General features: G+C 48.5%; 6 protein-coding genes across 6 annotated transcripts; 2 read left to right on the top strand and 4 right to left on the bottom strand.

The window, feature by feature from the left end:
* Positions 1 to 314: 314 nt before the first annotated feature.
* Positions 315 to 1,640, bottom strand: SOD1 (superoxide dismutase). Its single transcript, XM_018274725.2, has 4 exons — positions 1,419 to 1,640; positions 973 to 1,152; positions 587 to 738; positions 315 to 469 (listed from the first exon to the last, which is right to left on the bottom strand). The coding sequence occupies exons 1-4, from the start codon at positions 1,429 to 1,431 to the stop codon at positions 350 to 352; spliced, it is 465 nt and encodes a 154-aa protein (XP_018129219.1). The 5' UTR covers positions 1,432 to 1,640; the 3' UTR covers positions 315 to 349.
* A 725-nt stretch (positions 1,641 to 2,365) lies between these two features.
* Positions 2,366 to 2,900, bottom strand: VE01_05259 (uncharacterized protein). The gene has a single exon (XM_018274724.2). The coding sequence runs from the start codon at positions 2,800 to 2,802 to the stop codon at positions 2,401 to 2,403; it is 402 nt and encodes a 133-aa protein (XP_018129214.2). The 5' UTR covers positions 2,803 to 2,900; the 3' UTR covers positions 2,366 to 2,400.
* On the top strand, positions 2,828 to 4,032 carry VE01_05258 (uncharacterized protein). Its single transcript, XM_018274723.2, has 3 exons — positions 2,828 to 3,031; positions 3,086 to 3,341; positions 3,449 to 4,032. Exons 1-3 carry the CDS (start codon positions 2,944 to 2,946, stop codon positions 3,546 to 3,548), a joined length of 444 nt encoding a protein of 147 aa, XP_018129215.1. The 5' UTR covers positions 2,828 to 2,943; the 3' UTR covers positions 3,549 to 4,032.
* Positions 4,033 to 4,150: 118 nt separating this feature from the next.
* On the top strand, positions 4,151 to 4,403 carry VE01_05257 (uncharacterized protein; the record flags this gene model as incomplete). The annotated part of the gene is made up of 2 exons (XM_018274722.1): positions 4,151 to 4,330; positions 4,401 to 4,403. The coding sequence occupies 2 exons, from the start codon at positions 4,151 to 4,153 to the stop codon at positions 4,401 to 4,403; spliced, it is 183 nt and encodes a 60-aa protein (XP_018129216.1).
* Positions 4,404 to 4,793: 390 nt separating this feature from the next.
* Positions 4,794 to 7,251, bottom strand: VE01_05256 (uncharacterized protein). The gene is made up of 8 exons (XM_018274721.2): positions 6,799 to 7,251; positions 6,667 to 6,743; positions 6,563 to 6,614; positions 6,342 to 6,516; positions 6,194 to 6,289; positions 5,635 to 6,141; positions 5,425 to 5,585; positions 4,794 to 5,366 (listed from the first exon to the last, which is right to left on the bottom strand). The coding sequence occupies exons 1-8, from the start codon at positions 7,054 to 7,056 to the stop codon at positions 4,992 to 4,994; spliced, it is 1,701 nt and encodes a 566-aa protein (XP_018129217.1). The 5' UTR covers positions 7,057 to 7,251; the 3' UTR covers positions 4,794 to 4,991.
* VE01_05255 (uncharacterized protein) lies at positions 7,237 to 10,400 on the bottom strand. Its single transcript, XM_018274720.2, has 4 exons — positions 9,983 to 10,400; positions 8,745 to 9,812; positions 8,390 to 8,664; positions 7,237 to 8,337 (listed from the first exon to the last, which is right to left on the bottom strand). Exons 1-4 carry the CDS (start codon positions 10,144 to 10,146, stop codon positions 7,634 to 7,636), a joined length of 2,211 nt encoding a protein of 736 aa, XP_018129254.1. The 5' UTR covers positions 10,147 to 10,400; the 3' UTR covers positions 7,237 to 7,633.
* Between the last annotated feature and the right edge of the window lie 110 nt (positions 10,401 to 10,510).

Genomic DNA, 10,510 nt, shown 5'->3' with positions numbered 1-10,510 from the left:
GCTATTCCTATTTTTATATACGATATTCAGCCTCATGTATCCGGATACTTACCTACCCTACCCGTCAGATCGTCGCCGGGTATATACCCTACCCGTGGGGTTCACGGATACTACCCGGATACGTATCCGCCGAACACTGATTTTGGGTGAGAAACAAAATAAAAATAAAACCAAAAAAATTAAAAGGGGTAGCCTACGACCATTGATCACCACTCACACCCCTCTCTGCACTCAGAACTGCTCTCACACGTCAAGCACACATCACAGATGCATACACACAGCTTGTGCACTCTCAAAATGATTGATATTCAGCTACCTAGCATTTGAGCGCGTCCATCTCACTCGCTATCTAAGCGGAGATGCCAATGACACCGCAAGCGGGGCGGAGACCAGCGTTACCAGTCTTGAGGGAGTCTGGGTGTCCTCCCTTGCCGAGATCATCAGTGCCGGAGTGGACAACGATGGTGCGCTGCGTGAGTTAGCCATTGTCTTATTCTATTGCCCTTCCGCCTCCACAGCTTGGTGGAAGTTGCTCAAGAGGGAAGATGGGAGGTGGAGTGAGGAAGCACAGCTGGAGAGGACTTACGCCGATGACGCTATCCGGGCCGATGAGCTTGATCAGCTTGTCGGTGGTGGTGCCGGTGGAGTTTCCTTGGGCATCAGTGCTGAAGTTGCCGAGGTCACCAACGTGGCGCTCCTCGTCGGTGGGGGCACCGTGGTTCTTGCCACGGGGGTTGACTGGGGAAGGAAGTTAGCATGGTGGTCTCTTGGCCTCGCAGTGCCTGGTTCGTCTGGTCTTTCTTTCTTGTTTCCCTCTTCCTTCTGCTTCATTTCCGCTTCTATTTTCCGATCTCCTCTTCTCTCGCTCCCGCTCTCACGCCACACTTCTCTCGTTCGCTTCTTCCTCTCCTCCGACCATTGTCCATCTTGATATCAAGCAAGGAGATAGGGGTATGGTTGAGATGAACTCACAATGTGGGCCAGCGGAGGTGCAGCCGTTGGTGTTGTCACCGAACTGGTGAACGTGGATTCCGCGCTGGGCGTTGGCGTCGTTGCCAGTGAGGTTCCAGGAGATGGTGGTGGCGGAGTTCTCATCAGCCTGCTCGAAGGTGACGGTGCCGGAGACCTTGGAGTCACCACGGACGGTTGCAACTATGCGGGGTTAGCCAGGCGGGTTCTGGGGGACGGTGTGAGGTGCGGGGTAGACTGGTAGAAGGATAGGAGAGGGTGGAGAGGAGGCTGCTGAGGCGGTTGAGGCTGATAATCCCCAAGGTTGCGCCCTTCCTGGTGGAGTAGCTACATGTGTCGATGAATGTGCTCAATTCAGCGCGCGGGAAGGCCGGAAGGCTGCGTCATTGGACAAACTACCCCTCCACCGACACAAACACAGTAACAGCGTGCTAAACTCGTCCACGTACCTGCTTTGACCATTTTGGCGGATTATATTACTGGAATAGAACTTTGTGGATATTGTGTAGCGGGAATTAATTCAGAGTCTTTGCTGCGGATTGTTGTCTTGAGGTGGGAGGAGAGAAGAAGAGAAGGTGCTCAGAAGTGGGGGATACGTGATTTAATGACCGATCAGAGAAGCTCCTGCCCCGCTCCGAGCCGACAGCTCATGGGAGCTTGAGTAAGCAGCTGGTCACGTGAACTATGACATCAGTGCGGGTATGGTTTCCGGATTCTGCAACAAATCGGATATTTTTGAATATGAGGAGTTCATAATCTTGTCCTACTTCTTTCCTGTTTCAGTATTGATGGTGTTGCAATGCTCCAATAGCGGATATGCCGCCGTACTTCAGCAATTTCAGGTATGACATAATTCGATGCTTAGTCACGTGCGATGGCTAGATCTACGGACCCCGCAAATGCCAAGCATTACCCTGACAACACAACCCGCGGACTCCGATATAGGAAACGGGACTAACAGCCTCCTCTTGCGCCATGCCGGATGACATGCCGTGGTACTCTACTTTGGCAGAAGCTGTATCCACAATTTAGGGCCCTAGCAACGCCTGAAATCTGAGAAGCTTATCTGTTCAAGCCCGCACAATTGCCGGGGGGAATGAAGCCTGTATGATAAATTGATCCTGGTGAGAAAGCCAATAAGGGATTAGATGCAAGGAAGGTTTGCAGTGCAAATACGCTTGTTCGAGGGTGGCAAGAGCTAAACTAAGACACGCCGCATGAAGTTTCAAAGTATCATCTCCTTCTCCTGGCTGTCGGGTATTATTACCTGCCGTCGATTTGCAAGGAATGCGGCATCTCTCGATACTCATGCAGCATCGTTCGTTTTCCTCCGAAGCCAATACATAGTCTTCAAGCTATAGAGACAGCTAAATCTATTTATGCTACTATCTATAACCCCCTTATCTGTATAGTTGTGAAGATCTACGCAACCTACATAGAGCCACGAAGCTCTTCGATGAATTTGAGTCTTCCCAGCAGCTGGTCCATGAGAGAGTTGTTGTATCTGAACAATATATCTCCGGGGGCGCCATCATACCTGCATGATATGTCAATTGATTGCAGGAGCAGAGCTCGTGCGAGGAATTTCTCGATGATTTCCTGGGATCGGAAGAATGACTTGGATAGCCGTTCGCCCGTCCAGAGAAATTTGACACCGCGGTAGATAAGCGGAAGCGCCAGGGCAAAGAAATACCTGTTTACGAGCGCAGTGTTGTAAAGTGCGCGTGATTTGAGGCCATTGTTGGCGACGATGTGGATAATAAGCCCCACTGGCAGGCTGACGAGGGATGTCATTTTTGGTGGGGCATAAGGTATGAGGTTGGAGTTCTCCATGTATTCTGGAGGTTGATTGTCAGATCTGCCTGATCGCTTCGCGAACCAACCAGGCGAATCTTACGATTATGGTCAGCACGGCTGAAATATACCGGAAGGTTCGGCGTTCTCCATTATCACAACATCATCCTTACACACAAGATGTCGGCAGCTCTCCGCGTAGTCGTCTGCGGCCAGTCGGCCCAAATTGCCAAGGGCGTCAAAGCGGGCCTACTACCCGAGTGCGAAAGTGAGACTGACACTCCAAGCTTTCCCCATAGCAGGCCCATTCTAATCTTTCCAGCTATCCATGTTGTCTTCAGCGCCGCCGCTGGTGCTAAGGATATACCCGCAATATTATCGGGTCAGGCCCCTCCCGCCACGGATGAGCCGAATGTGGGGACGGGTAACTACTCAAGAAAGGCCGACGCTATTATAGTCGGCGGTGTGTATGGCGACGAGCAGTTCAACGAGATGAGAAATTCGTGCGCAGAATTGCCAGGAAACGGAGGGGCTGCATGGCTGAGACTGAATATGAGCACACCTACTCCACCTTTGGGGTCAGTGATCCTCCCGAATCTTATTTAACGTCGCGGGTTATTCGAAACCAATGCGGCTGTTACCAAAAACCTCCTCTCAAAATACCAGCGCTAACAAAGCTTTGAAGGCCCGCGTATGGGAAGGCGGTGGTGGAGAGGTGCAAAGCCTGCTTGAAGGAGCTCGAGCTGGATGGGAAACTCGGGACGGACGGAATTTATTTCTACTAATTCTAAATTTGGGTCTGTTTGATTTTTATCCACAGTTGCCAAATTCATACTGGAATGCCAAGTACGAGGGGATTCAACATCTCTTGTCAGTGAAAGGATGAAAATGAAGAATCGTTTCATATGGCTGGGGCTGTTCCCATGGGTTTGCCCTTTGGATACATATGCTACGTGAGAATGATGAGGCTGTGTTGAATCTAGACCGAGCGTATGCCGTGTTATTTTCTATCACGCAACTAGTCAAGGATAAGTGAGTCTATTGTATAACTGTATCTGCGCATGGTGCACCACGCCCCGTCGTATTGACGACCATGAGGTGAGGGCACAATTTCAGTGCATGGACTCCCTTGGCACCACCCCCAAGGCGACAGTATAGAAGCGGTTTAATATGATGCCGTGCAAGAATCAGCACGCATATCGGTGAGAAGGAATGGTATCGCGACTTCACTTGGAATCTCGATGAATTCATCCGTCTTACGTGACGACGACGTGTTTAAAAGATGGAAATCAATATATAATGGATAACCTCGACGATTGAGATTAAAATATATCTACAGACCATCCACCTCGCAACACAATTATAGAAGCATAACCTCAAAAACAACATGTCGGTCCCCATCGCATTCAAGCTTTCCAGGCCGAACTATAACGATGTTATTCTCCTCACCGCCGATATGACTTTAGAGGCAGTCCAACGAACCGCCTACGAAGCCATCCGTGACCGAATTCCTCAAGTATACTTCGACGAATTTGGTGGCGACATGGAACAGTTGGGAGAAGTCTGGGTCGAATGGACGACGACGAACTAGAGCTTTCCCACCACGACCGCTATTACTGAGTCGAACGTCGCCGCAGTGATCCAACTCTTGGAGCTGAGACGTGGGGTTGATGTTCTCAGGGGCTCTCTGCCCTCGGCTTCTTAATGAGCTAGTTAATTCTTGTGGCGAAGCTATGGGCCTTAGATTGGAATATATTGGAGACTTATTCCGATCTTCGAAAAGCTACGTGGATCCAATAGGGCCGAATCGTGGGACTGACGTGGAATGGGTGGGACTGAATTTAGTTTTGCTTCAATGAAAACTTCCCACTCACGCTCACGAATACTTTTCCTCGATTAAATGCTAAAGTGAACCCTGTATATAATTGAGCGCACGGAGACCTAGTGGAAGACGTCAGAATACGATGGCGCGTGCGTTAAACAGGCTTTAAATATAGGTTATCATAAAGTATCACATTATATTAATCTATCAACGCTTATTTAGAAATATGTAAGTTTGAATACTTCCGTCCCTTGATTATAACCCCATAATTGTGTATATAATTGTGTGGAGTGACCTACTAACCCCTTGACCTATGCAAACAACCCCTCATTTCACAAATTACCCAACGTAGTAGCCCAGAAATCTATAACCCAAAACTCAATATACTCCTGTGATATGTGGTATTTTATGCTTCAGGCGCAACCGCCTTCTTCTTTTTAATATTTACCCAGCCCATTCCCAGACTAAAAACGAATAATCCGACTCCGCAGCCTGCGGATAGGTAAAAATTGCGGTTGATAGCATGGCTGTAGGCCTCGATGACGCCTGCAACTTGTGCTGGCTTCACAACAGTCCTTATGGCCGTGGCACCGGCTTCCACTACGTTCTTTGCATCTACATCCGGGGCGTATTTAGCCAAAGCCGAAAGAAGCCCCCCGCTGAATATCGTTTGTCCGACGGAGAGGAACACTGCTCCCCCAAACACCTGGGAGAACACGAGGGTCGACATTCCTACAGGAATTTTCTCCGGCGGGAGTACGTTTTGGACGGCGACGATGGCCTTGGAATGAAGTCAGTAAAGGAACGCGGGAGACGAATAAAATGTGAGAAGTGCTTACAATCTGCATGCCGAGGCCACGGCCCGCGCCAGAGAGGATTTGATAGCCAATCCACTTTCCAACCGAAGTAGATGGGGTAAAAGTAGCAAGGAGCCCAGAAGAAATGGCAGCGAGTATACCACTAACCACCATAAATGGAAGGTAGTATCCTATGCGTCCAACTTCGAATCATATCAGCTTTTGCTTCACACAAAAATAGCGCTAGCTTACCTAATACTCCACACACAATCGAACATATCATCTGCGCAATAATTGCAGGCAACATATACACCCCGCTCAGCGCTGGCGAAACGCCCTTGACAGACTGGAAGTAAATCGGTATATAGTACGAGAAGATCAGCATAGTTCCGTAGAAGAATGCATTGGCCACACAAGAAGCCCAAACGGCCCTCACTCTCAGCATGGAGAATGGGATCATAGCCTTGTCGCCAACTCGATATTCCCAACCAAGGAAAACCAAAGCCATGCCAAACCCGCCACAGAAGAGACCGATGATGGTGGCGCTGTTCCAGGGGTATTTTGTCCCGCCCCATTGAAGGGCCATCAGGATCATAGTAGCGGATGGCGCAAAGAGGACAAACCCGACGAGATCAAGCTTGCCAAGTGTTTTGAAAAGAGAAATCTTTTCATCCGTATTCCTGATATTCTGATCGGGTATTGTGATGAGCAGGAGAAAGACAGCAGCAACGGCACCGATGGGAAGGTTGATAAAAAAGCCTAAAGAGGCATGTGTTAGCGCATGCACAACTGGAAACCTGGATAAACGTACACCAGCGCCATGATACATATTCAGTAAATGCGCCTCCGATCAATGGCCCTCCCACTATACCTAACTGTGCAATTGACATCATGAAGCCCAGCATCACTATGCGTCATTAGCATATGAGAATACTGCAGTGCATAATAGGAGGACTCACTTGGCCGTCTGACCAGAGGAACAGATGCAGCTATGATGGTGAGGCCACCATTTATGAGCCCTGAACTTCCTAGGCCAGCAATAGCTCGTCCGATAATGAGCATCGTGGATGACTGAGCTCCACCACATATCGCTGATCCGAGCTCAAAGAGGCCAACGAAGACGAGGAAAGTGTACTGCTTTACATTAACACAATATAGTCAACGGAGAAGGATAGCAAACCTTAGTGCTAAATTCACTATACAGCTTCCCAGTTAAGGGTTGAAGGGCGCAACTGTTGTCTGGGTCAGTTCGGACACATCATAGAGCCATGCGCAGAAACTCACCTTGCGAGAAGATACGCACTACCATACCACCCAACATCTGGCAACGAGTGGAAGTCGCTGGTAATTCGAGGTATAGCCTGTTGCTGTTGTCAATAACTTCTCTAGTTTGTAGTTGGGTATGGTAAGACTCACAGTCACAATGATAGATATGTCGAGTAACATGAGAAATACTACCAATGTAACCGACGACATAACAAGCCACAGCTGGACCCCAGAAATATATTCATGCTCTGGTTCAGCGGCCTCGGCCGTCTTGGCAATGTCATCGGAAACCTTTTCATGAGTTGAGTTATCATCTATATGTCCTTCATTGTCGACGTCTGTAGCACTGTCCGATATGACATCCTTTTCATCAACATGGCTTCCGCGGTCCTGCAATTCCTTCTCCATTTTTGTTTGGTACCTATGTACGGGGAATTTAAGTATTTAGCGAAGCCGAGAAGTGCGGACTGTCACTCAACAGCGGCACAGAGACAAGTTGATCCAATCGACAAGCGGACGATATCGCATGGTGTTCAAAGCACAGCATGGAAGGGGAACATGACATATATGTAACTCCAAAAGTAAGATTCTCGCATATAAATTTTAACGCCGGTCGCGACCATCTCCAACAATCTAAAATCCGATGATGACGAGGCTGCCTAAACCAGCGGAATCCGTCGGGGTTCGGGCCCGAGATCCTATATTAACTCCACTCCACCCCTTTCAAACTCCGCTCGGAACCAATTCATCCACTCAATCCCTCTAATCATTCCAATGTGAGCAAATCATCAATTATATATCAGTTATGTCCCAGCAGGTTATAAACCAAGCAAGGGCAGCTCCCATAAGGGTTTATCAACATGCCGTATGTCGTGATTTTTGTGTTAAATCACCAACGCCAAACCCTAAAATTCCACCTCTAATTATGCCCATCCCTGATAAACCCAACCATATAATCCGCATTTATCCTTCCAGAATCTCCATATCAGAAGTCCAGCTGATATGGAAAATCCCCCGCAAGAAGATCTCTCATCCAAACGTCGTCCAACAAATCCATATTAGTCGCCCCGAAATCGATGTCCTGCATCGGAAGCTGCCCCTGAGCGGCAAATCCGTGAAGACCCTCATTCCCACCGGAATTCTCATGTCCAATTGTAAGATTTTGACCGCCTAGCCGGCTCTCAGCGTCGGCTGCGGCTGCGGCTGCGGCTGGAGTTACGACTTTCATTTCCCACCAATGTGCAATCTTTCCCAACATCCTGTTTGTTAACATCCAAATATTATGAACACCCGGACCAGTAGTGTCAATCCCTGCCGCTGCAGGGACCTGGCCCCATTTCTCGGTCAGAAGATTTATCATCACCCCTAGATCAACTTCCTGCCGTACAAGTTGTCGGTCCCAAGACACACCAGGGCACTCGAAGGTACTTAGGCGGTACAGCGCTACAAGGAAATGTGCCATTTGCGCCATTAACGCCATGGGCATTTCAGCATAGCTTGAGAGTGGTACAATTTCAGCGGATACGAAAAGCGCAAACCAAGATTTGGTAGCGTCAAGGCAGGTCCAGAGGCTCTTGGCAAGCTGAAGTGTTTTAGAGGGATCTGGAGGGCCAGCCTTGGTTGAGCAGGTGCCGAGGCAATGTTCGTGTAAAGTGAGGACCGCGTGGTGAAGGTGAAGTTGTACGCTGACTGTGTATCATGTGAGCGTATTGAAATGGTATTTGGAAGTGGGAATGCTTACTGTTGCCATCTAATTCAGGGGGGATATTCCGCTTTAGTTCCTCTAATTGTGACTGGAGTGACTTGAAATATATTTCGCTCGGTGGACTGGCTATTCCGCCATGAAGATTATCACTCATGTCGCGATATATGGCGTTTTTGATCAATTGTAGCCGAGTAAAGAAAACCAGTAGGATATCTGTCGGATGCTCTCTCGTCTTCTCCAGTAGTTGCAGACACTCCTCAAAGTATGGTACCCATCGTAGAGGCTCAATTCTCTGGAAATAGCAGGAACATCTAAGAAATGATCAGTTTACTTGTTCGGGTCGGTAAATATTAGCAATTCAAAAGAAAATAGCAAGACACCCTTCACTTACACTGAACTAACCAAAAAGAGCCCAATAACAGATCGCCTCTCTTCCATAGTCCTAACGGCAACAGTTGCATTCTTCGGGCACCCCTGTGCATTGTAAGCTAGCATTATGAGCGCCGGCTCAGTTGGAACTGGTTTCGTGAGGGCAAGGTCGAAGGCTACCGATGTTGCAAGGTGGATGACCGTCGATATTATAGGTTTGTTGTAGAGGTAAAAATGACCCCACGCAGAAAAAATTAACAGCCCTGAGAGGAGGTCCATGTTTTTAGCACCCTCGATAAGCATTTCCCTCCCCAGGACTCGTCTAATTTCGAGGCCTAATTCAGCTTGCCTAGCTGTACTCTTGGGGCAAATTGCCCGGATAACTAAACTCAAGAAAGGTCGTTCTTCCATCAACTCTCTAGCCGTTACATTTTTGTCGATTATTACCAGTGGGAAAAAAGGAGCCATTTTTGTACGGTAGGTCTCTAGAGTCATTTCTAACTCAGCAATATCTTCAAGTTCGCCGTTCGTTGGAAAGGACGGGGGCGTGTCGTTTGCTTTTTGGGCTGAGCAGCTAATGGCTGGATCATTGTCCCTAAAGTATTGTGTAATACAAGGTCCACGATTGGACGTGGAGGAGCTGGATTCTGATGGCGTAGGCGGTGCGTATTGAGAGCAAAGAGTGTCGCCCTGAGCTCCAGTCGATTCGCTCGGCTTACTATTCAACTTTCCGTAGTTGAAAAAATTACCAAGCCCAGGTCCCCCCTGTTGCACATTTAATCCATGGTTCGTAGCGGTTGCAGCGCCAGTTCCATTTACATTCCCACCAAGAATAGGGTTATTGGGTTGACCGAAATTCCCATTTTCCAACTGACTCGACGATTCACTCGTCACGGAGCGGGATGTGAGAGAGGAAGGGGCGGTTTGAGCTGCCTGAGAACGTTGGAGAATCAGGGTAAGATCATCGAGTTTTTCTTCCAATGCTGCCGTCTTGCTAGCTACTGAGGCTGTTGATGGTTTTGATCTCTTGGCCACCTTCCTTTTACGAATCGTCGGTGCCGGTTGGCAGTCCTTGTTGAGACGTAAACACCTGGATTTTAATTTAGTATTTGTCGCAAACGGACTGCATTTAAGCAATGGATAAAACTTTGAAATATGCGAGGTTTGATAGTATAGCAGCCTCGGAATAAAATTGGCACTGTTCGATGCCGAGGTAGAATAATGATATCCAAGCAAGACGAACTAATAAAAGGCACGTACCTCTCACATTTCGGTCCACTTGGTAGCACAGCACACCTAGTTTTACTCCTCACGCAGTTGAGACAAGCCTTTCCATATGGCGCATTCGCAAGCACGTGCTCCGCCACACCCTCCCCCCTGTGCGAGCTTATCCCAAGCCCTTCTGACGAATTATTGAGCTCCATTGCGCTATCAATACGAGCATACGAGCAGCCGCTTGAGCCCAACGGAGTTGAGGTGATTGATATCAACACAACAGCGTCACAACTCGCGGGTGCTATTTTACTGCCCGTTTAGCAATGCATTCTCCGAAATCCGTATCCCAACGGACTATGATGCCAAATTTTACAACGAGGAGTCTCGTAAGACGGGAATCGACTTTGTATAAGTTTGCTTCTCAACTCCGACGGAGTTAGTGGCGGATCGGAGTTGGTGGAAGTCCATTCAGAACGCACTAACACGGAGGAACGGAGCTACTGCAAACTCCGAAGCAGTGGGTCATGTAACCTAAAGCTCTATGTCACGAGTCAGGTGATTCAATAATCGTGG

Source organism: Pseudogymnoascus verrucosus (assembly GCF_001662655.1).
Source record: "Pseudogymnoascus verrucosus strain UAMH 10579 unplaced genomic scaffold scaffold_30, whole genome shotgun sequence".
Lineage (NCBI taxonomy): Eukaryota > Fungi > Ascomycota > Leotiomycetes > Thelebolales > Thelebolaceae > Pseudogymnoascus > Pseudogymnoascus verrucosus.
Note: the sequence above shows the minus strand (reverse complement) of the source record. Positions and strands in the feature narration are given on the sequence as shown.

What these genes read in the sequence shown, in the direction of transcription:
- VE01_05259 (XM_018274724.2), bottom strand. Translation starts at nt 2,802, where the DNA reads ATGGAGAACTCCAACCTCATACCTTATGCCCCACCAAAAATGACATCC.
- VE01_05258 (XM_018274723.2), top strand. Translation starts at nt 2,944, where the DNA reads ATGTCGGCAGCTCTCCGCGTAGTCGTCTGCGGCCAGTCGGCCCAAATT. An exon ending in CCTACTACCCGAGTGCGAAA is followed by an intron (nt 3,032 to 3,085) that starts GTGAGACTGACA and finishes TAATCTTTCCAG; the next exon opens with CTATCCATGTTGTCTTCAGC. An exon ending in ACACCTACTCCACCTTTGGG is followed by an intron (nt 3,342 to 3,448) that starts GTCAGTGATCCT and finishes AAAGCTTTGAAG; the next exon opens with GCCCGCGTATGGGAAGGCGG.
- VE01_05255 (XM_018274720.2), bottom strand. Translation starts at nt 10,146, where the DNA reads ATGGAGCTCAATAATTCGTCAGAAGGGCTTGGGATAAGCTCGCACAGG. An exon ending in CTCTTTTTGGTTAGTTCAGT is followed by an intron (nt 8,665 to 8,744) that starts GTAAGTGAAGGG and finishes ATCATTTCTTAG; the next exon opens with ATGTTCCTGCTATTTCCAGA. An exon ending in CCCTGAATTAGATGGCAACA is followed by an intron (nt 8,338 to 8,389) that starts GTAAGCATTCCC and finishes CATGATACACAG; the next exon opens with TCAGCGTACAACTTCACCTT.
- SOD1 (XM_018274725.2), bottom strand. An exon ending in CACCTCCGCTGGCCCACATT is followed by an intron (nt 739 to 972) that starts GTGAGTTCATCT and finishes TTCCTTCCCCAG; the next exon opens with TCAACCCCCGTGGCAAGAAC. An exon ending in GCCCGGATAGCGTCATCGGC is followed by an intron (nt 470 to 586) that starts GTAAGTCCTCTC and finishes TAACTCACGCAG; the next exon opens with CGCACCATCGTTGTCCACTC.
- VE01_05256 (XM_018274721.2), bottom strand. Translation starts at nt 7,056, where the DNA reads ATGGAGAAGGAATTGCAGGACCGCGGAAGCCATGTTGATGAAAAGGAT. An exon ending in ACATATCTATCATTGTGACT is followed by an intron (nt 6,744 to 6,798) that starts GTGAGTCTTACC and finishes CAACAGCAACAG; the next exon opens with GCTATACCTCGAATTACCAG. An exon ending in ATATGTATCATGGCGCTGGT is followed by an intron (nt 6,142 to 6,193) that starts GTACGTTTATCC and finishes ATGCCTCTTTAG; the next exon opens with GCTTTTTTATCAACCTTCCC.